The following is a 23772-nucleotide window of genomic DNA, read 5'->3' as shown; positions in this document are numbered from 1 at the left end:
AGGTGTTCAGAGTATCCAACAATTGTCACGCTGTTGTAGACGAGAGTGCTGGGACATCAGACGAGTCAGTAAAAAGGGCAATTCCATCAGGCTCCAATGGTTCTGTGACATCAGAAGAGGTTGCTGCTGTCTTCAGTGCTCAGTCCACTGGTGGCGTGGGTCAAGTGATGGGAACAGACGCCAACTTCAATCTTCTGCAGAAGGGAGATCAGTCAACGGCACTCCCACAGAGTCAGCTTGTTGGTTTACAAGAACAGGACAACACAATAAGCAGGACCATGTACTTTGTGCATAGACACAAGAGACCTACCAGGCGTGAGAGAGCTGTCGAGTCGCCTAGTGTGATGAAACTACTGAAGCATTGGAGCAGACTCACCATACAGAATGGCATGCTCTACAAAATAAGGAAAGATCCTCACATGGCCAAGAAAATCTTCCAGTTTGTGGTGCCTGATTCATTGAAACAGAAAGTCCTTCAAGGTTTACATGACTCAGCAGGTCACCAAGGCCAGAACCGTACTTTGTCTCTGGTGAGGCAACGATTCTTCTGGAATGGCATGGAACGTGATGTTGTGAATTATGTCAAATCCTGTCAGCGCTGTGTAGTAGGGAAAACACCGGAACCACACAACCGTGCACCACTCAAGAACATAGTCACCTCTGAGCCTATGGAGTTGGTCTGTATAGACTTTTGGACTGCTGAGCAAGAGAACAAGTCTGTAGATGTCCTGGTCGTAACTGATCATTTCTCCAAGATGGCGCACGCCTTCCCTTGCAGAAATCAAACCGCCAAACAAGTTGCTCGCCGTCTGTGGCAGGATTTCTTCCTTGTCTATGGTTTCCCACGGCGTATCCACTCTGATCAGGGAGCTAATTTTGAGAGCAAACTGATCAAAGAGCTTCTAGAGATGGCAGGGGTGCAGAAATCCCATACCACTCCGTACCACCCCATGGGAAATGGCATCGCAGAACGATTCAACCGAACATTGGGAGATATGATCAGAACCCTTCCCCCTCAGCCCAAAGCAAAGTGGCCACAAATGCTGCAGCAGCTCACATTCTGCTATAACTGCACAGAGCATGAGACAACAGGGTTTGCACCGTTTTACCTAGTGTTTGGTAGGATCCCTCGTCTCCCTGTCGATGTCATGTTTCAACATGCTAATACCAATGATGCTGTTGTCAGCTACTCTGACTTTGTACGCCATCTGAAGAAAGATCTACATGAAGCTGCTCAAATTGTACAGAGGAATACTCTCAGAGAACAGACTCGTCATGCCAAGCTGTACAACCGTAGGGCCAAAGGATCACCTCTCGTCGTGGGAGACCGGGTGTTGATCGCCAACAGAGGTGTTCCGGGGAAACGCAAAGTTGCAGATAAGTGGGAGTCAACCCCGTATGAAGTCATATCAGTCAAGCCTGATCTCAATGTCTACAGAGTCAAGGATTGTCTGACGGGCAAAGAGAAGGTAGTTCACAGGAATTTGCTGCTCTCTGTTAGCTTCTTGCCCTGTGAGGATGATCTGGCCAGCGAATCTGAACACTCAGAGTCTGACGCTGCTATGCATGGAAGTGATGTATGCCCTGATTTACCTGATGCGGTTGAAGACAGTGATGTCCGTACAGTAAACTGGGTGATACAGGCAGGTGAAGAGCAAGTTCATCCAGAGGTAGAGGATAACTCACTAGACAGCAGATCTGATGCCCAGTCCGACTCTCGCAGTGTTGATACATCCAGTCGAGGAAGTCAGCACATCCCCGAACAAGATGTTGACCATACTTCAAGTGACAATACGGAAAGCCCATCACAGTGCTCTGAAAACATTATCCCTTTGGGTATGGGTCTCCCAGACGAGACCCCATTGAACACTGACCATCTGGACGCAGACTCCCCTGATACTGACTGTTTAGACTTGACTGCCCCAGACCTTCAAGCTCAGGTTATTTGTGCTCAACCTAACCGTTATGGTCTTAGGGTCCGCCAGTCCATCAGGCCTCCTAGTCGTCTTATTTGTCAGATGAATGACCATGTGGTAGGTGACAATCCTCTGTCCGCAATATCTGCAAGTTCCTAGTTTAAGTTCAGTAGAGATGCACTTTCAGTTTGAGTAACAAAGCTTGAGTAAGAAACAAGAATTGTGCCTATGTGAGCACTTACAACTACAGGAACAATGTTTGATATTTTAGAGATGTAACAGGCATCTTTGAGTCTGTGCTTAGTTAGGAGTTTGATCGCCTCCTTTCTTTTCACACTCCTTTTTGGGAGAGTTTTAGAACTGACATGCACTTCAGTTTGTTCCTTGTAATACTGTACCAGTTTTCGTGTCCTCTTTTTCATCAGTATTTGCCTTTTTGGCATGTGATTTTTTTTCTGTTTAGTGTAGCACTCCCATATTTAGCAGAATTTCAGGGGGGTGTATGTAACGGGTGTAATAATAACTTTTATTTTATTGAAATTCCTGCTAAAATATGTGTATAGTTTTTGGTAAATGTCCTGCAATGCTGAGTCCAACAGTGCCATCTGCTGGTATGGGGTGGGGTTTGGTTTTGGCTTCTAACATGTGACCAGGAGGCGGGGTTTTGTCAGTTTAACCAGAGTACTACAAAGGTAAGACATATCTTTTGGTGCTCCACAAAATAAGTTAATTTTAAACTTTATAACCCCAGCTGACAAATCTCTCACCATGCATAGTAATGTGATTGATATTGTCAAGCTGTTTAGGTTTATTTTCGTTTTGTTTCTGTTTTACTAAATCTTAATTCCCCTTGTAGAGATCAAAGAGATCAGACCCAGCAGAAAAAGCTAATGTTGTGACTCATCCATTTGCAGGTAAATTGTACCCATTTTTATACTCATTATTGTTTTTATTCCTATTTTTCATATACATTAAAAAAAGGATGATGTTGGTTAAAATTCAGAGTAAAGAAAAACATGTTGAATTCATTGTAAACGTTAAAAATCCACTATACGATCTCTTGTTAAAAGTATCTTGTTAAAATGCAAAGATTTATAAATGTATTGTGATATTCTAAAATGTATTTTCTGTAAAGTGAAAAGACAGCTCTTTGATATGCTTTGTGGTCAGTTTAACCAGAGTACTACAAAGAGATCAAAGAGATCAGACCCAGCAGAAAAAGCTAATGTTGTGACTCATCCATTTGCAGAACTGTAATAATAAAAACCTCATCATCCAGTCCAGCGTGAATGTGGATCTTTGGTGGGACACGTATAGCGCGGTTACATTAGGGTAGACATTTATTGTGTAAAAGGCTTTCAGGATAGACAAAAATATTTACAATGTAGTGCTTAGAGACTGGCCTAAGTTATAAAAATAGTGCAGGGGTCGGCAACCTATGACACGCGTGCGAGCAGTGGCGAGCGCACGGCAAAATAATACACAGAATTATGATTTTTTTTTTTTTTTAAAGCGCATTTTTACATGAAATTAAGACATTTTCAGATGTGTTCCGTGTTGTTTAGGGACTTTACGGTAGCGCCCCTCTTCCTCTGCTTTGTGTGTGAGCGTGTGTCTGCGCCGCGCCTCGCAGAAGAGGAAAAATCTCTGTTTTAACCCAGCCACAGAAACACCAGTGCGCGATAAATGAATGAATCATGACGGCTCGTCCGGCAAAAAAATCTCGTTATTTTCAGCCAGCGTGGACAGATGACTGGCTTTGTGCAAAAAACCGACCATGCTGTATTGTGTAAGTGTTGTACCCTGCACCTTGTTAATCGTCATTACGAGACGAAACATGAACGTGAATTCAAGGATGAGTCTGACAAGGCGGAAACATTAAAACGCGCTGTGTCCAAGTACGGCCAACAAACACAGACCCTGAAATGATCTGAATGAAATGATCTGCATTTATATAGCGCTTTTCAAGTCAATGACTTCCCAAAGCGCTTTACAGTGTGCTTCACATTTCCCAATAGCGGCCTTGTATTGCAGCCATGTAAGACGCTAACCGGCTTATTGGGGGTATTAGGGGTTCAGTGTCTTACCCAAGGACACTTCGACATGTAACACGGACAAGCCGGGATTCGAAGTGGGATCCCAAGACGAGCGCTCTACCTCCTGAGCAAGTTATCACATTGCTCACTGCATAGCAAAGCACGGAAAACCATTTATATCTGCGACCAAATCTGTTGCACATATTTTCAAGTAGCCTTCTGCCTTGCTGCTGTTATTTCAAGTTTTGATATTTTCTGCAAAAAGATTTAATTGATGAATGGTATGGTAGCTGTCCATATCACTTGTTTTTGATTGTAGTTCATTGTTGAAGAATGGTTGATTCTGGTTGAATCCTGTGGTAAAGTTGAATTCATGGATATCTACAGGCTTTTCCACATGTTGTTCACATTTATGTTTTAGTTTATTGATGAACAAGGATAGTGGAAGATAAATTGGTCAGTTATACGATTCAATGTATATACATGTTGTATATTCGGACTGGTCTAAAATTACAGCTCTCATTCATTCATTATCTGCACCGCTTATCCTAAGTAGGGTCACGGGAGTGCTGGGGCCCATCCCAGCGATCTCCGGCTAGTGGACAGGGGTCACCCTGAACTGGTTGCCAGCCAGTCGCAGGGTAAACAGGGACAGATAACTCACTCGCTCATTCACACATAGGGACAATTTGGACTGGCCAACTAACCTGATATGCATGTTTTTTTTTTTAAATGTGGGAGTAAACCGGAGTGCCCGGAGGAAACCCACGCAAGCACGGGGAGAACATGCAAACTCCACACAGGAACGTTCGATCTCATGACCTGTGCCGCACACGCACTAACCACTGCGCCGCCGTGCTGCCCCAAATTACAGCTTTGTCAGATATAAAAAAAATTGCTGTGCGAGTCATTGATCTTGGTGAGGCACACTGATTTAAAAGGAAATTTGAAAGTGGCACTCCACACCAAAAAGGTTGCCGATTCCTGCTCATCGGCATGGAGAAAACATTTTTTACTAGTCTGTATTCGTAAACAGGAATGATGGGGCTAAACAGACAGCTAGCAACAAGTAACGTCCATCGATGCAGAGGCTTTTCGATTGATTTTTTTTCTTTTATTTGTTGACATTATTGCGTGTTTTGGAGTGTGTAAATATTTTACACGGTTGGATTTACTACACTCATGGATGTAAGAGGACCATGGTTGCGTATTATTACTGAATGTGATGGCTGCAAGACGACTTTGGTGAGCAACCCCGGCTTTATATTTTCCCAGTATCTTGTTTCAGACTGATCTTGATGATTCTGTGATCAGTCTATTTTTAAATTCAATTCAAAGTGTTTATCATCGTATGCACAATACAGAACCACGTTTCCCTGCACAGTGAAAATCTTACATTGCTGTCCACACAGTTGTCAGCAAAAAAATAAAATAAAAAAATAAAAAGGAATGGTTGGCATTTCTTGAATCCGAAGAATTTAACCTTCCTAATGATATGTGGGATGACGCATTTGAGTGATTGATGACATCGTACAGAACGTCCGTACTTGTATGAGACACGTATTTGCTTCTTTCAAGCCAGTGGAATGTTAAGGGGTTAATAAGTTTGACAGAACTATCGGACTGTTTTGTTGACGTTCCTACTGTAGCGCCTTATAGTCTGGTGCGCCTTATGTATGGAAAATATATGACAAAAAAACTATTTTTGGGGGTTGCGCCTTATAGTCGTGAAAATATTTCTTCATACTTTGCACAAGGCACAAAAGAGCTTGGCTTGCTGGAAAGATTCTAAGCATTTTATTCCTCATTATAATATATTCTTATTTTTTGTAGAAGTAGTAGCACAACTTGGTTGTGTCTCCTCTCTACCTCTTTGCAATGTGAGCAAGTAACTGGAGAGATCACCTATGACCAGAAAGAATATAGATGGATATTCAAAATTCGCTTTCTTTTAAATACAGCATGCTGTTTGGTCTCCAGAAGACTAGGATTTTGTCAGAATCGGTAGAAAAAAAAACGGTTCTCCTGCACACATAACAAAGATCCATGGTTATACAGAAAGCAAGGTGAGTGTAGAAATAAACATGTTGTGAATAAATGTTATAAAACATTCTAAACTTGGATCACAAGTGGATGATAAAAATGCAAATAATCAGAAAAATGACAGAACTTATAAAGACCAAAAACCAATAAACCAAAATAAATACACAAATCTAGTCTCGACATGACTTTATTTCTCTCTCTTCTTTAGTCGGATACATTATTAAAGAAATTCCTACACACTACTAAAATAGTTTTCCTTGACAGCTGGTGTTGTAAGATGCATTCCCGGTAGATGTAATAAGAAAAAAATAGTGTTACAGTGAAAAACATTTTTCAACATGAAACCGCATGCTTGTATAAAATCATTTTCAGTCTGATCTGAAGTCGATTGTATGCTTTAAGGCTTGTGACCTGATGTTCCTGCTTTTGTAATGCGCATTTTACAGCCGTTTTCACGAGGGCAGACAGAATTTTTACAGCAAGGAAAAAAATAATTTAAAAAAAATCTGAAAGTCTGAACATTTAACATTAAATATTTTGAAATGATAACGAAAAAGAAATGGTGATTAAAAAAAACATTCTCGGACTGATTATTTTTTTGGGGAATAATAATTATTATAATTCTGTCCATCAATATATCTGCCCTGGTCATATTCCTCAAGAGGGCTGACTGATTATAATTCTAGCATGATTAAAGGAGCATCGTGAAAGGGTTTTTTTTTTTCCTCACTGCTACCACCTCGGCTCTAGGGGTAACTACAGTCTCCCTGTCAAACCTTTGGAAGATCAATTAACTTTTTCCTAGATCTATTTTAACCACTAGGGTAATAGGGGTGCCATTTCCTGTGGTGTGTTTAGGGCAAGTATAGCCTGGTGGCGCCTATTCCTCTCCAGGCCAAGATGAGTAAAAACAAAATAATTCAAATTATCTGAGCAAAATGTTATATTTTCTTGTTTTCTAGTGAAACAAATAAATGTGAATAACAAATTGTCATTAAAATATGTTTAATTAGCGTTTCATGTACAAAAAAATCCAATGCACCTTTAACTATATTATCATCATGATAAAAAAAGGTGTTAAAGAAACAACTGAAAGACACGACAACATTATTTAGACTCTACAATAATGTATTAATTATAATTAATAATTATATGATTACATTTTTTTATAATGTGATAAAAAAAGTAGTAAAAGAAACTATATAATGACAATAGAGCATGCTTAGACTGTATAATTATTTGTTAATTCAATATTTTTATAGTATGATTAATTATGTTGTCATTTGATATAATGTGATTCAAAAAAACTAGAGGATTAAAGAAGAAACATTTTTTTGGACTGTATGATGTATCCACCAAAAATTTTGGGGTGTTAATCAATCCAATTACTGCATTATTACGTTTTATTTGTGAATCATTTGAAATGCAGTTCTTTTCAATGTTTATTTTGACAGTCAAACAAAATCTAGGAGTGGCTGGAAATATTTTGAACTCTTAAAAAGAAATACTGTTTGCAATTTGTCCCTGATAATCATCAAATCTGAAGGCACCAATTTAATATTATACCACTTATATTATTTTACCGCATAGAGTCAACTGAAAATTATTTTTTTAATATATAATATTATGTGAACATGATCAATTAGAAGTACACAAATTAGAGGGGGTTACATCATTTTAAAACTACTACAAAAAATACCGGTGATCGTATAAATAAATAAAAAAATACAAATGAAGGCCTCATTGGACTTTATCACAGCAGATGAGTAAACACCTTTAACCATAGTACAAGGAAATACAGTATATACTGTGGTCAGAAAATATATAAAAAAAAACATTTGGTGCAAGATTTCACTTATAGAGATAATAATATTTAAAAAAAAAACATATTTTGACATTTATGTGCCTCTACCTAATAAGGCAATTCAGCCACAGTTGAAATTTCTGCAGCAAAATAAAGACAAAAAAGCTCGGTAGAGCACATTGTGACATGCAGCCGTTCCTACCTTGTGATTGGAGCAAACCTTTTGTGGGCGGGACCACAAAAAAGAAGGTTCCTCCCACTAAAAAGTAGCTCTACCCTACACGATGTACTGGTACACGTCGGCCTTGCCGTGGTCGGGTGTGGCAAAGGGATTGAGCCAAGCTAGCGAAAAGGGATGGCCGAAAACAACTTTCATATTCATCCATTTGGATTTTTTCAGCCATTTCCTCTCCTCCTTTTTCAGCTGCTCGATTCCCTGGAAGGAAAAAAAAATGGCCTCTAAAGTAGCACTAGTAATATAGATGCACGATATTCATCAGACTCACGTCACAATTATCGGCCCGAAACAAAAACCCCATTTATTCATCACTTGACACTAAAATATTCAATCAGCCTACACTATTTGTCAAAAAGATTCAAAGCATTCATGTTCCTCATTTTAATATATTTGGATTTTCTGTACAAGTAGTAGCACAACTTGTGGCAACTAAATCATTATCAAACATGTCCAAAACTTGACATCACGTTACATTTTGCTGAGTTTCCGGCAAAGCAAAATTATTTTTCACTTTTGAATGAATTGACTAATGTATGATTGCAAAGGTTGAAGGGCCTACAAACATCATTTGTTTTTACAATTCTTTCACAAGATTCCCATTTCCTTTATTCCTGGTATCTTTTGTCGCATAATACTAACATTTTGGGGGGGGCTTTTTTATTCGGTTGCACGATACATAACTGTATTTAATTACATTTTTTAGTGGAAGTACAATGTTGGCCACAAGATTAACTTGATATAATTGGAAATTATTTGAATGCAACATGGTTTTTTCTCCTTTTTTAAAAATTCCTCTTTAAAAAAATCTCATTGTGTTTATTTTTTCCTAGCTGTTACTTTTTTTCTTGTTTTTTTGTTCTCTATTACCCTTTTCCCCTTTATTTCCTTCTTTCCTTTCTTCTGGCTTTTTTCCTGAATTTTTCCTGCTCTTTTTTTCCTCAACTTTTCACTACTTTTTCATTTTGGAATTTTTTTCTTTTTTGTTCTATCCCCCCTTCCTTTAAGTCATTTCATGCACAATTTGACGTAATATTTGGTCGTGTAGGGATTAAAGAAGCAAAAACAACCTGAAGAGCCGCATGGGACCCGATAAAAAACGGTTCTTTTTGGTGAGCCGAGCCGAAGAAGCGGGATCTCGAAAAACTCTAATGACTTTACTCAACTTCGTTTTACTTCGACATTGACTTCAAAATACCACATATAGAACACAACGTCAGGGGAACCCGTGTATTTTTACCTTCATGCACGGTAACTTTGACTTAATTCACTTTTTAACTAGCAATTTCGAGCCCTCATTTTTGTGAGCTGGCTAGATTTTCTTGTGCGTGGAAAAGCTCTGGGTAGTCCGCAATTGCGCGCACACATGCAGCTTAGTGGGAACATTGGGACTCATCTCTACCTCTTCATAATGTGCACGAGAGACTTAAGAGCTCGACCAAGATAGGATTCTAAGCATTCATGTTCATCATTAGAATATATTTTGAATTTCTAGAGAAGCAGGTAGCACAACTTATGTCTTCTCTACCTCATTAGAATATGTTTTTATTTTTTATAAAAGTATTTGTACAGCTTGGTCGTGTCTCCTCTCTACCGCTTCGTAATATGCGTGAGGAATCGGAAAGCTTAACTTGTTAGCAAGATTCTAAGCACCTATGTTCCTCAATACAATACATTTTGCCTTTCAACAGAGATAGTGGCAGAACTTGGTTGTGCTTCCTCTTTACCTGTTATATATAAATGAGAAACACCGGAGACCTTGGTCATCACCAGTAGCATTTATGCTCCCGATTAAAATAGATTTTCATGGTCTATGGAAGAAGCAGCAAAACTTGGTCGTGTCCCACTCCACTTCTGTATAATGTGAACAGGGCACCACATAACCATCCATCCATTATCTTCCGCTTATCTGGGGTTGGGTTGCAGGGGCAGCAGCCTTAACAGGAAAGCCCAGACCTGCCTATCCTCAGCCACTTCTTCCAGCTCATCCGGCGGGATCCCGAGGCGTTCCCAGGCCAGCCTAGAGACAAAGTCTCTCCAGCGTGTCCTGGGTCGTCCTGCCTGAAACACCTCCTGAGGGAGGCGCCCAGGAGGCATCTGATAAGGATGCCTGAGCCACCTCAACTGTCTCCTCTCAATGCGGAGGAGCAGTGGCTCTACACAGAGTCCCTTCCAGATGACCGAGCTTCTCACTTTATCTCTAAGGAGGACACTCATTTCAGCCACTTGTATTCGGGTTTGTGTTTTTTCAATCATAACCCACAGTTCACGACCATAAGTGAGGGTAGGAACGTAGGTCAACCGGTAAATAGAGAGCTTTGCCTTTCGGCTTATCTCCCTCTTCACCACGACAGACCGGTCCAGGGTACGCATGACGGCAGACGCTGCACCGACCCGTCTGTCGATCACCCGTTCCATCCTACCCTCACTCGTGAACAAAACCCCAAGATACTTGAAGTCCTCCACTTGGGGCAAGATCTCATCCCCACCACATAACTTGTTGCTTTATATTCCTTATTAGAATATATTATGGTTGTCTAGAGAAGTAATAGCACAACTTGGTCGTGTCCCCTCTATCCCTCTATAATGTGGTGAGCTTCTGAACCATAGACAGTACATTGAGTATTTTGTTTCTTCATTTTTTGCATTTTTAAGACCAATTTAATTGGCAGCTCGTCAATTTGAAATATTGAAAGCTGCACAACCAAGTCTGCCACTGACATGCAAAGTGTAGTGTACATAGTTTCATGTTTTGTACTTCTTTAATTATTTAGCAAATCATCACTGCCATTAATTTGCTTCACATATGCTAGATTTTCCCAAAGATGTTGCATTAGCATTTGTACATTTATTTTGTTAAAGATAATGCCACTTAGTAAGAATGAGTTATCGAATTTTCTTGACTAAACTTTGTGTCCCTTAGTTGTGGAGCACTTGTATCATACTTAAAAAGTAACATATTTTAACATCACAAACACCTATAATCATTTACTCCTTCTGCAAAATCTTAAAATCCTCACTATAGAGCGCACCTGATTATAATCCGCACCTGGTATATTTTTATAGGAACAAACATTTTGTACATACGGGAGGAAAAAAAACTTATGATGCATCTGTCCAAATGGCTGGATGAGATGATGAGATGAATCCAGGCCACCTCGAAGGCAAATAGGTGGGATGGAGCTGGACTCACCGTTTCGTCGGAGCAGATGGAGTGCACTTGCGTCCCAAACATTACAGCGGTGAAGATTAGGAAGAGGAGCCCCTCGAAGCACAGCAGGATAAGGAGGATGACGGTGGCCGGGGCCGAAAATGTGCTGCACTCTGATCAAAAAAAGGGAAGTTATAACATTCTGTAACCTTTAAGATTTTGGGGACATTTTATTTCACTTGGTTGTTATTAAACATGAGATACTACCGTATTTTCCGCACTATAGGGCGCACCGTATTATAGGGCGCACCCCCAAAAAATAGTTTTTGGTCCCATATCTTCCATAGATAAGGCGCACCGGATTATAAGGCGCTACAATGGGAACGTCGACAAAACAGTCAGATGATTCAGTCAAACTGATTACCCCCTTAACATTCCCAAAGCTTGCAAAGAAGCAAATACGTGTCGTAGACACATGCGGATGCGGTGTCCGTACGATGTCACTCAAATGCATCATTTCAAATATCATTCGGACGGTTAAAGTCTTGGGATTCAAGAAATGCCAACCATTCCTTAGTTTCTATTTTCTTTTTCGCTCGCAACTTTACTGTGCATATGACAATAAACACTTGGAATTGAGTTTAATTCACTCAACTCATCACAGCAACATCAAGATCATTCTAAAACAAGATACCGGGTAAATATAAAGCCGCATAACTCACCTAAGTTCTCACGTTTAATAATGATACGCAATCATGGTCTTCTTACAACCGTTAGTGAAGTAAATCCAGGAGAGTAAACTATTTGCAAATACAGACTAATAAAACATGTTTCTTTATGGTGTACTTTAGCAAGCTTGCTAAGCTTGCTACGCCATTGCTAAACTCGGCCAATTGCAGGGTTTGTTTTGGCCATCTAGCCTATTGGAGGCTCTGAATAACTTCAGCCAATAGCGATCGATTTAACTGATGATTGACACATCTTTTTCGGCCAATTGCAGGGTTCGTTTTGGCCATCTAGCCAATCCGAGGCTCCGAATAACTTCAGCCAATAGTGATCGATTCAAATGATGATTGACACATTGGTTAGCCAATGAAACGCCGGTATATAAATCCCAGCATACACCGCGGACTTGCTACGCTATTGCTAAACTCGGCCGATTGCAGGGTTTGTTTTGGCCATCTAGCCAATCCGAGGCTCCAAAAAACTTCAGCCAATAATGATCGATTCAAATGATGATTGACACATTGGTTAGCCAGTGAAACGCCGGTATATAAATCCCAGCATACACCGCGGACTACTTCACGTTCGGGGTAAAATCGAGTCGGCGGCTGTTGAGTAAGTTGCGAGACCTTGCGAATTTAATATTGAGCCATATATAAGGCGCACTGTGTTATAAGGCGCATGGTCAGCTTTTGAAAAAAATTAAGACTTTTAGGTGCGCCTTATAGTGCGGAAAATACGGTAACTGTTAGACAAGCCAATATGTGTCTTTACTGTAGTCCTATAAAATATAGACTGTATCATTTACTCTTTTTTTGCGAGAGGGACAACAAACGTTCAAGTGGAAAATTGGGAATCGAACGCTCGCTCACTTGTCCAATCGTCTTCGAAGCAGAAAACAAAATGGAAGCCCACCATGATAAGCGCGTGGAAGGAAACTAATGCAATGTACAGCTGGATAGAAAAAACACAAATATATTTGTCAGAATGTGATCGGCTCCGTGTTTTTGTCATTTATTCTCATCTAATCTTGTCTAAAAGTAGATGACGATATCATTTCGAGAGACTCACCGTGAAAAGCACAAAATATTTCTGATTGTTCTCCCCCACGCAATTATTGACCCACGGGCAGTGGTGATCCATCTTTTTGATGCAGCGTTTGCACACACTGCAGAGAAGGACAAGCAAAATTCTCAAATCAAATATTACATTTACTTATATGCACTTTATTATATTCACCACTAGAAGTCATTGTAAATTACAATGAAGCTGAAGCATTGGAGGAAGACACAATACGCGAGTTGGAAGGATACCCCTTTGAATATTCAGATGCCAACAATAGGACATGAAAGCTGCATTAAACCCCTGCCAGAAACATAAAAAGAGTGAAGTGGCTGGATACAACCGGAGCAGTTGTAAGAGCCAGTAGCTGAAGTTGGTCAAAGCTGGCATGAGTGGCTAGAAATAGAAGCTACAATGAAGGCCAGTAAAAGATTGTAAGAGCAGAGCAGAACTTGTCAAACGTCGAGACCCAGAATCGCAAAAAAAGTGGAAATGACAAGAACCAGTTGTCTAAACCGCAGTGTTACTCCGAAGGACTAATTGACACAGAGCAGTTAAAAAAATAGTGACTACTGGCAAGCTGTAGCCTGCAGCAAAGTGGCTACATGAGAGGCTACAGAAAGAAACAGAGGAAAAAAGGGAAGGCGCCTGCGTGTTGGGACTCAGTTACAGTCACTTGCATGCGCAGCTGTAGAAAAATGTGAGACTGAAAGACAACAAAACAACAAAAGTGGCAAAGTCACGACCTGCAGGCAAGTGACTGACAAGAGCTGCTAGGGAAAGAACAGTGGGAAAAGGGGAAGATTACTTAATTAGGTACCTCAGCAGTGGAGGGCAAGTGACAATAAAGGACGAAGCAGGAACAGCTAAAAATGGCAATAGCGGCGAGCCATAGTGTGCAGCCAACATGAGTGGCCAGAAAAGGAATCAGTGGAAAAAAGTGGACGATCATTGAACGATGAAACTGGCCTTTACACACGAGGCCTAATAAAGCACTTTATATCCTTACATGTTCTCTGGTATGCTGTGACAATGTTATAATTGTTTTCGGTCACCACTAGATGGAGGAAAATATGGCAAAATGTACTTCAAATATTTTCTGTTCACCTGCAGTGATGAGCTCTGTCCGGCTTGATGCTGCAGCATTTAGGACACTTGTAGACCACCTGCCCTGGTTTGAGCTGGAGGCTCTCGATGAATTCTTTGGTGGCGTTCCCTTTAGGCACTGCCCCCTTGTGAAGAAAAAAAAACAATTACCGTATTTTCCGCACTATAAGGCGCACCTAAAAGCCTTTATTTTTTTCAAAAGCTGACCATGCGCCTTATAATACAGTGCGCCTTATTTATGGATCAACATTAAGTTTTCCAACTAACTTGCAGCCGCCGACTAGATTTTCCCCCGAACGCCAAGTAGTACGCGGTGGATGCTGGGATTTATTTACCGGCGTTTCATTGGCTAACCAATGTGTCAATCATCATTTGAATCGATCACTATTGGCTAAAGTTATTCGGAGGTCAAGAGGCGGATCCTTTTTATTATTTACAGGCTTCCATTGGCTTAAACGGCAAACAAAGCCTGCAATTGGCCGAAAAAGATGTGTCAATCCTCAGTTGAATCGATCACTATTGGCAAAAGTTATTCGGAGGTCAAGGGGCGGATCCTTTTTATCATTTACAGGCTGCCATTGGCTTAAACGGCGAAACAAAGCCTGCAATTGGCCGAAAAAGATGAATGCGTATAGCATGTGGCTGACGGCATAGAGAAAGCATTTTTTTCTATTCTGTATTTGTAAATATTGTATTCTCCTGGATTTACTACCCTCACGGATATAAGAGGACATTGCCTGCACATTATTATGAATACAACGACTTCGGTGAGCTATTCCGGGTTTTATATTGTCCCTGTATCTTGTTTCAGACTGAACTCGATGTTTCTGTGATAAGCGGTGCAGATAATGGATGGAATGGAGTGTCTATTTTTAAATTAAACTCAATTCCAAGTGTTTATTGTCATATGCACAGTAAAGTTGCAAGCGAAAAAAATAAATAGATACTAAGGAATGGTTATCATTTCTTGAATCCCAAGACTTTAACCTTCCGAATGATCGAACGATGCATTTGAGTGACATCTTACGTACACCGCATCCGCACGTGTTCTCGACACGTATTTGCGTCTTTGCAAGCTTTCGGAATGTTAAGGGGGTAATAAGTTGGACTGAACTATCTGACTGTTTTGTCGACGTTCCCATTGTAGCGCCTTATAATCCGGTGCGTCTTATGTATGTCAAAAATAGGACCAAAAACTATTTTTTCGGGGTGCGCCCTATAACCCGGTGCGCCTTATAGTGCGGAAAATACGGTACACACTGTCAAACTCAGTGTGGCTTCGGGGCTGAATCCAGACATTCTGTTCACAGGCAAGTTGGATGCGTAAAATGAACACAATATATTTCACTTTTTTCCCAGTAATATGCTTTATCCTTTAGGCTACATTAGTAGCCAACCCTAGATATTACAATCAAGGTGGCAATACATCTTAGCTAAGCACTACAGATTTATTCACAAGCAATGCCTTCGTTCTAAGAGCGCCGGTCTTCTGGTGATCCCAAGAGCCAAGAAGTGTTCCGCTGGTTCAAGAGCGTTCTCCATCCGGGCACCGGTGTTGTGGAATGCTCTTCCCCCTGAGATCCGATCTGCAACCTCAGTGGAAATGTTTAATCTAAGCTTAAAACTCACTTCTACTCTATAGCATATGAATAACCTAAACTGCTCATGTGTAATAACCTGTGAAGCCCTTTGAGACTCTTTGTGATTAAGGGCTATACAAATAAAAATGACTTGACTCAATGGGAGAAAAATCATGTTTAGCATTAAGTGTGCTAGCGGTCTTGATTTAATAGAAGCATGAATGCAGTTTTACACCTGAAGCAACTCACCACGCCATACAAACTCAAGTTTGTAGTTTTTGCCTTGTTGTACTGGTTAGCTTAGGGGTGGGCAACCCTAATTATTAAAATTGAGGATTGGACCAAAAAAAAAAAAACAGAAAAACAACTATCAACTATCCTTTCACAACACGTCTCCACTAATTCCTATCACCAACAAGAGCTCTAGCTTCCACTACATTTAGAGAGCACTGATAACACCATCCATCCACGTCAATCACGGCCTTGCCCTTGATAGTACAGTAAATAAAAATATTATATAAATAGTATGGAACAGGTATTTACATTATAAGCAGGTTATTGACTTTGAAAGGCTATAAGGATTTAAAGATTAAAATATGTAAGATAAAAAAAATAACAAATAATAATATCTATAAGTGAAATTCAAAATACAGACGCTCCTCTACTTACCAACTTTCGAGTTACGAATTACGGTACATATGAACATTTTTTTTCGGGATGTTGTAAAATACCCGGGCATTGTATTAAGTTAGATTTTGTATTGTGTGCACTTTATCCGAGTAGAGAACAGTTTTGTAGTGCTTCTTTCCGCCGCATGGTGCTGTGAGAGGTCCACCTCGAAAAAGAAATCCGGCTTCTACTTCCTGGTTTGTGTGTATACACACTGCACTGTATCTCTATCACACTAAGAACTTTGACATTTTTATTGTTTAATATCTCTTGCATCCATTCGATATGGTTGTTGTAAAGCCTTAAGATGAGGCGAGCTGTTTCTTTTTAAATGAAAGAGGAATAAGAAAGCTTGATGTGGTTGAGAAAATGGTTGGATCGCTTTTTTTGGTCCACTTTTTACCACGGCAGAGGAAGTCGCTTAACTTTTCCAAAAGTAAGTTAAACCTAACTTTATTTATCTTCATCTTTATAGTCAAGTCATGTTTATTTGTATAGCCCTTAATTACAAGGAGTTTCAAAGGGCCTCACAGACCACAGAATGTCAACGCCTAGTATGTAGCTTTGTTTTTCAGTGCCATGCTTTATCATTCAGCCTGCTTTGTAACGTTACAGAGCATATTATTTTATTAAACATTTATTTTTCAGATTCAGAACAATACAGGTTCTTATTCAAGCCTTAAACATATATTACATTCAGGTCAAGTCAAGTCAGGTCATGTTTATTTGTATAGCCCTTAATCACAAAGAGTCTCAAAGAGCTGCACAGATCAAAGACGATTGCAAACTACACACTATTATGGCACCATCCCCTCATCTAAAACCTACATGAGGGCAAATAATACACATATTATCAACGTAAAATATAAGTTATTTATATGCTATAGAGTAGAAGTGTGTTTTAAGCTTAGATATAAAAATTTCCACTGAGGTTGCAGATCGAATCTCAGGGGGAAGAGCATTCTACAGCAGCGCAGCCCAGATGGAGAATGCTCTCGAACCTGCGGATCTCTTCTTGGCTCTTGGGATCACTACTAGACCAGCGTTTTCAGAGCGAAGGCTCCAGACCGGAACATAGGGGGAAATTAAATCTGAAAAATATGAGGGAGCAAGTCCATGCATGATTTTGTATAATACCAACAGAACCTTAAAATCACATCTTAAGCTAACAGGGAGCCAATGCAGGTTAGCTAAAATCGGGGTAATGTGATCGGACTTTCTTGTCTTATTTAAAAGCCTCGCTGCAGCATTTTGTACCAGCTGAAGGCTCTTGATTTTGGACTTTGGGAGACCGGAGAGTAGTGCATTACAGTAATCAAGACGGGAGGTAACAAACGCGTGAATTATATTCTCCGCATCTGACTGAGACAGCATAGGACGAATTTTAGGCAATGTTGCAAAGATGGTAGAAAGCTGTTCTAGTAATATTCTTCACGCGTGTTTAAAGGGACAGATCAGGGTCAAATATGAGACCTAAATTTTTAACTGAGTCACTCTGGGTGATATTACATTTTTCAATGTTCAGGGCAGTTTTTGAGAACAAGTCACGGCATTTAGATGGACCAATAACTAACATTTCGGTTTTTCAGAGTTAAGGCGCAAGAAGTTGAGTGACATCCATTCTTTTATCTCAGTGAGGCAGGCCTCCAAATTTCCACAGTTAAGTGTGGCAGATTCCTCCATCGGAAGATATAGTTGAGTGTCATCTGCGTAGCAATGGAAACTGATATTAGGCTTGCGAATAATATCACCTAATGGAAGTATGTAAATGCTGAAAAGAAGGGGGCCAAGTACTGAACCCTGCGGAAGACCACAGGTAACACTAAAGGGTTCAGATGTCATTTCACCATATTTTACACAGTGCGTCCAATCTGAGAGGTAGGATCTGAACCATAAGAGGACGGTTCCTGAAAGACCAATCCAATTCTTCAACCATTCAAGTAAGATATTATGGTCCACAGTGTCAAAGGAAGCACTAAGGTCCAGCAGCAGCTAGAGTGATGAAGCGCCGGAGTCCATTGCCAGGAGAAGATTGTTGGTAGCACTGAAGCAACTTACAAACAAATTCAACTTTCGAACGATCATTTGTAAGTAGGGCAGCGTCTGTATATACTGACAAACATCACCTAATAAAAACAGCTACTTTGTTACTAAAGGAGTGCCTATGACAGGGTTGTTTTCTTACACTATTAAATTAGTAGGGCGAGAGGTTAAGTAACATTGTGATACTGTTCCTTTAAAAAGGGCGGAGCCTGAGCGGGAGAGAAAAATAAGCGGCGGTGCGCTGAAGTAGTTAAATAGTAATATCTATTCTACATATTTTTACAACATTGAAAAACCTTTTAAGTGTTCGAGTTCTGTTTTCCTCAAACGGAAACCAGAATAATTAAAATATATTCATATATTTCTCTGCCCCATCATTTATTAATTATACAACATTTTTGGAAAAGCGCCGGGAAGCCACTTGGCAGCGCCGAAGAGTCGCATGTGGCCCCTAAGCCGCAGGTTGCCGACCTCCAAGTTAGACATACAGTGGAACCTAGCTAGTTCGCGGTTCCACTTTTGCGGGTTCAGAGCTTCGTGGGTCTAAAAAATATACCTTACCTTCTCAATAAAAGCATTTACTGTATTGACTTGACGCCATTGAGCGCAAGCTTATGTCAACCGAGGACACGGTGTGGACACTCTTATTGTGAAGGGGAGGGGGAGGCCCTGACACAATGCTTAGTCATTGCCGCTTCGCACCCCCCCCCCCCCCCCCCCCTCCTTCAACTCCTCCCACCTCACCCCTTTCTTATGTGGAGCTGTTAATCATGGAGGAACTAGGCGACGCGACTTGAGTATATTCTCTTCTGTCACATTTCATCTCAAGTTTGACTTTATTATACCAAAAGCGAGCGGTTGTTTGTACCGTATTTTCCGCACTATAAGGCGCACCTAAAAGTCTAAATTTTTTTCAAAAGCTGACCATGCGCCTTATAACACAGTGCGCCTTATATATGGCTCAATATTAAATTCGCAAGGTCTCGCAACTACGAGAAACAGCCGCCGACTCCATTTTTCGCGCTGTGCATACTGGGAAATATTAAACAACGATTCTCTTTCATACGTGCGGGGAGACAGCGCCGGGCGACATACGCCACCATCTGTCAGTGGATCGTAAATGCATGGGCTGATATATCAGTCTCAACTGTGGTCCGAGCTTTCAAGAAGACGGGAATTGTCCCCGAACAGCCAGACAACATCAGCGACACTGACTCAATTAATGACGACCTTGATGAAACGGAGCCGGACGTGTTGGATGGCCCATTCACTGAGATGGTCAATTCGAACACTGCAGAAGAAGAATTCGAGGGATTCGTCGATGAGGAGCTTATAGAGTGATCTTTTTTTATCTTTTGTGTGTTTACGTTTCACATTTTACAGTTATTATGTTATTGCTTTATTGTTATTGTTTTGCACTTGTTGTTTTTGCACATTACGAGTGTCACTTTATTGCGATTGCACTAACGTTTCATTTAAAATAACAGTATCAGACGTTTTTTTTTTTTGCGTGTTGACTAAATGGAGGAAAAGTAACATGATATGCCTTGATGTTGTTCAAAGATGTTAATGATGTGTCACGAAAATGCTTTACCTCAGAGAAAATAATAAAACGGCTGTTTATTTATTTTGGGAGTGAATGGAGTTGTGGAAAGCTTGTTTGTTAACAATAAAGTTTGACCATTTTGAATGTTTTGTTGACATTCCCTTTAGCGTGGCAACATCTAGAGGTTTCATAACGTAACTACATTCTCTATTGTAGTCAAGTCAAGTCACATTTATTTACCGTAAATAGCCCTTAATCACAAAAATGTCTCGAAGGACTGCACAGGATTACAATTACAAAATTGCACAATGACCTGATCTTAAACCAGCATGCACTTATAGCGCCTTATAATGGGGTGCGTCTTATGTATGGCAAAAGTTTTAAAATATATCATTCATTGAAGGTGCGCCTTATAACACGGTGCGCCATATAGTGCGGAAAATACGGTACTACCCAAACACGGCTAACTGTGTGTGGTTTCGTGTATTTGTTATAAAAGCAGTTTGATGCCGCTAGCTAAAGTATGTTGTTATTGTCAGAAGGTAGCTCTTTCACTTTCATTAAAATGAACAAAGACTATTTTTAACCGTTGTTTCCCAAAACTCTTCACAAACACTCATCAAATATCACATTTTCACTGTTTTGATTTTCAATATGTAACCAGTAGTGTTAACAAGCGAAAAAAACTGCGATGGCTGCATGTGGTTGAGAGCGGTTAATACTGTACAATCATACTGAATGGTTCGTAGTGGTTTCGCCGCAGTCCTATTCCGTGTAAATTGTTTATGTAAGACATGGCTACACTTGTGGGTCATGTTTTGGTACATTCAGTTCCAGTGTTAAGAGTTCTGGATGAGTAACCCAATAACTCCTTGCCATCATGCCAGCGATCACTTCGGTTTAATAGCGGGGGGGTATACTGTATACCTGTATATGTTTTTTAAAGCATTTTTGAAGGGGTGCCGCTACTTCGCGGATTTTCAGTTTTCGCGGGTGGTCTCGGTCCCCATTAACCGCGATAACCGAGGGATTAATGTATATATACAAAAGAAATATAAAATTAGAGTTTGTGCAGTGTAGGATTCAGCTGGATGTAAATTATTACACATTTATGCCCTCTAGTGGCGGGGGGGAGCATTTGGTTTATTTATTTTGACTTAATAGAAATGACTGAGAGACTCACTTCTTTTTTTGACGTACTCAAAAACTTATGGAAGCTTGAAATAGATCATCCAACGATTCGACATGCCGGCAATAAGACATTTTGGCTGGAAAAGACTCACCGGGTCAGTGCACATGGCCCGGGCGTGCGAGGCAAGGGCGAGGAAGGCGAGGCTGTTGAAGAGCGCCCCATTGAAGAGGCTGTAGAGCAAGTTCTTGGCAGGCCACAACATGACGAAGACCACCACGAATTCGGCGTAGAAGACCAGCATCCAGGTGATGATGGCACACACGATGCCGCAGCCGTCTCGGATGAACCACATGGCGTCGCCAGCGCCGCGTGGAGGAGGTGGGGCGCAGTGTTCAGGCCTCAAGTAGCCAGCCTGCCGCTCGATGTCCCTGCTGCGGCCGGCCCAGCTCTTCATTCTACTGCCGACGGGGCTTCAACCGCATGCTGCAGAGGAGTACAGTGGTACCTCTCAACTTTGATCACAAGAATTTCAATATACAAGTTTTACCTGGAACTAAAATCTTGCTCTACGTCAGGGGTCAGGAACCTTTTTGACCCAAAGAGCCATCAAAGCAAAAAATGTTTTAAAAAGAAATTGAGAGAGCCATATCATATATTTTCAGACAAAATTGAAACATACCAAACACACTCTCTAGACAAAAGCTAATTCTTCAGAACATTTTATTTCACTGTGTGTCATTTGATGATTTAATCAAATGTATGAAATGATAATAATGCCAAATCCTGTGTCCCAAATCAAATCGGGATGATATCACTTGACTTTGGAATGCCACAGAGAGATGTGCAAAAGTTTCATTTTATTTCGGAGACATACGTACTAATGAAAAGAGCTATACATGGCTCCCAAGCCATAGGTTGCTTACCCCTGCTCTAAGTTCAAGGATAAACCCATGATATGTGAAGTCCCATGGTCTACCACTAGAGACCGCTCACCGTCAATATTGGCTCTGTCCCAGTTGGAGCATGAGCTTCCAACCATCAGATGCCTGATCTCGACCACTTGTTTATTGTGTGGCAAGTCTGTTTTTATCATATTGCATCTTTGTGTCTGTTAGTAACCCTAGACATGTGTTCTGGAAAGGGAAATGGTAATGTGTTTTCTGAGAAAAAAATGAAGAATGATTTGAATTGCAGGGATGAAAATCGTTTGGTGGTTAAAAAGGTGAGACCGAGAGGTAAGATCATGGGCAAAGAGCCGAACCCTGCCAGGATCGGGCATAAAATGTCAATCATCATGGCTGGGCTTCTCTCTCACAGTTTTTTTTCCTTCAAGGAGGATCCACACAGCAAGCACTTACTTTTACTCAAGTAATTATTTGGAGGGTTACTTTTTACTTCTACTGGAGTGATTATTCTGAAGTAACTGTACTTTTACCTGAGTAACACACTTCGGCTCTGCACCTTAGCGCCACACAAACTTAGGCGTGGAAATACGCGCTTCGGGGCTGAAGTGTGAACTCCGGCGCCGCACTTCAGGGAAACGCGTACTTCGGCGCTGAAGTACACACTAGATTTAAAGAACAGTGCCCGAAGTCAACCCGAAGCTGCACCTTGGTGCTGCATTTTGGCGCCATGCGTACTCTGCCGAAAAAGGCACTCAAATTCCAGTTTACTCGGTCGGGTTCAGGCAGGCTCAGGCTGGATTTTTTTAGGCCCGATCTTACCTCTAGTGAGTAGGGTGTAGAGGAGATATGCTTTGACACATTGAACAACCCAATAAAATACTGATAAGTTTATTATCATGGATGAATTTAGCCCCAAGTGGCTTGTATAAAAGCAGGTGATATTTAGCTCTGCTCAGTAAATGTGAGGATTTGTGCTCTAAAGTTAGCCTGCTACTGAACTCAACTAGGCTAAGATTATCCCATGACACATCGGGCACTTTAACTTTTTGAATTAACCACACCTCTACAAATAAAACAAAATGTTCTTTATTGTGTCTATAGCCCGCCCTGCGACTGGCTGGCAACCAGTTCAGGGTGTCCCCTGCTGGGATGGGCTCCAGCACCCCCGCGACCCTACTGAGGATAAGCGGTGCAGATAACAGATGGATATCTACAGCCATTTTGTTTAGATACGAGCTGGCCCTTGAACAGTGCTCATTTTAAGACAAATTCCTTCACGTCCCACCAATGAAACAATGAATGAGATGCCTATAATTTATTTAATTACATTTATTTATATCTAATTTTAGTGAAAATTGGTTCTAAACACAACAGTACCGATATATGTAAAGGGAAACATAACAAGAAAATTGAGTACGAGAGCAAAGGGAACATAAACCCTAAATTCACGAATATCGATACATTTTCAACTCTTTCGTAGCATCTTGTATGGCTTTTTATGAAACATGAAAATAATAATTTTTGGTTTGTTTTTCTGTTAAGACATTTTAGGAAGATGTCAGTCAAGCGTGGCCACCCTAGCGGCGCTAACGTCAACGGTTGGCCTCGTTGTTTCAGTCACTTTTGAAATCGTGTTAACTACCTTGTTCACGAACTAATGTCCCGAGGAGAGACGAACATGTCAGCCTGTCTAAGTCAGAACCTCCTTCCTTGCCGAATCCCGATTTTTCCAAATTATTGCGACCATCGAACTGGGCCAACAAGGAAGTAAGGGACTGCCTAGGGGAGTCATGTGGTAGGTGATTGAATCCATTTACCCT

At 40.7% G+C, this 23772-nt stretch overlaps 1 protein-coding gene across 3 annotated transcripts; it reads right to left on the bottom strand.

The window, feature by feature from the left end:
- Positions 1-6166: 6166 nt before the first annotated feature.
- zdhhc3b (zDHHC palmitoyltransferase 3b) lies at positions 6167-23745 on the bottom strand. Of its 3 annotated transcripts, XM_088328429.1 has the most exons (8): positions 23595-23730; positions 21595-21633; positions 21199-21530; positions 14078-14202; positions 12980-13076; positions 12781-12862; positions 11228-11358; positions 6167-8235 (listed from the first exon to the last, which is right to left on the bottom strand). In XM_088328429.1, exons 3-8 carry the CDS (start codon positions 21499-21501, stop codon positions 8077-8079), a joined length of 897 nt encoding a protein of 298 aa, XP_088184555.1. In that variant the 5' UTR covers positions 21502-21530; positions 21595-21633; positions 23595-23730; the 3' UTR covers positions 6167-8076. The 3 variants fall into 3 exon arrangements, with proteins under 3 accessions (XP_088184555.1, XP_088184554.1, XP_088184556.1); XM_088328428.1 differs by lacking the exon at positions 21595-21633 and having other exon boundaries at positions 23595-23745; XM_088328430.1 differs by lacking the exons at positions 12781-12862; positions 12980-13076; positions 21595-21633 and having other exon boundaries at positions 23595-23745.
- Between the last annotated feature and the right edge of the window lie 27 nt (positions 23746-23772).

The sequence above is a fragment of the Urocampus carinirostris genome, chromosome 2 (genome assembly GCF_059441175.1).
Source record: "Urocampus carinirostris isolate Australia breed hairy pipefish chromosome 2, RoL_Ucar_1.0, whole genome shotgun sequence".
Classification (NCBI taxonomy): Eukaryota; Metazoa; Chordata; class Actinopteri; order Syngnathiformes; family Syngnathidae; genus Urocampus; species Urocampus carinirostris.
Note: the sequence above shows the minus strand (reverse complement) of the source record. Positions and strands in the feature narration are given on the sequence as shown.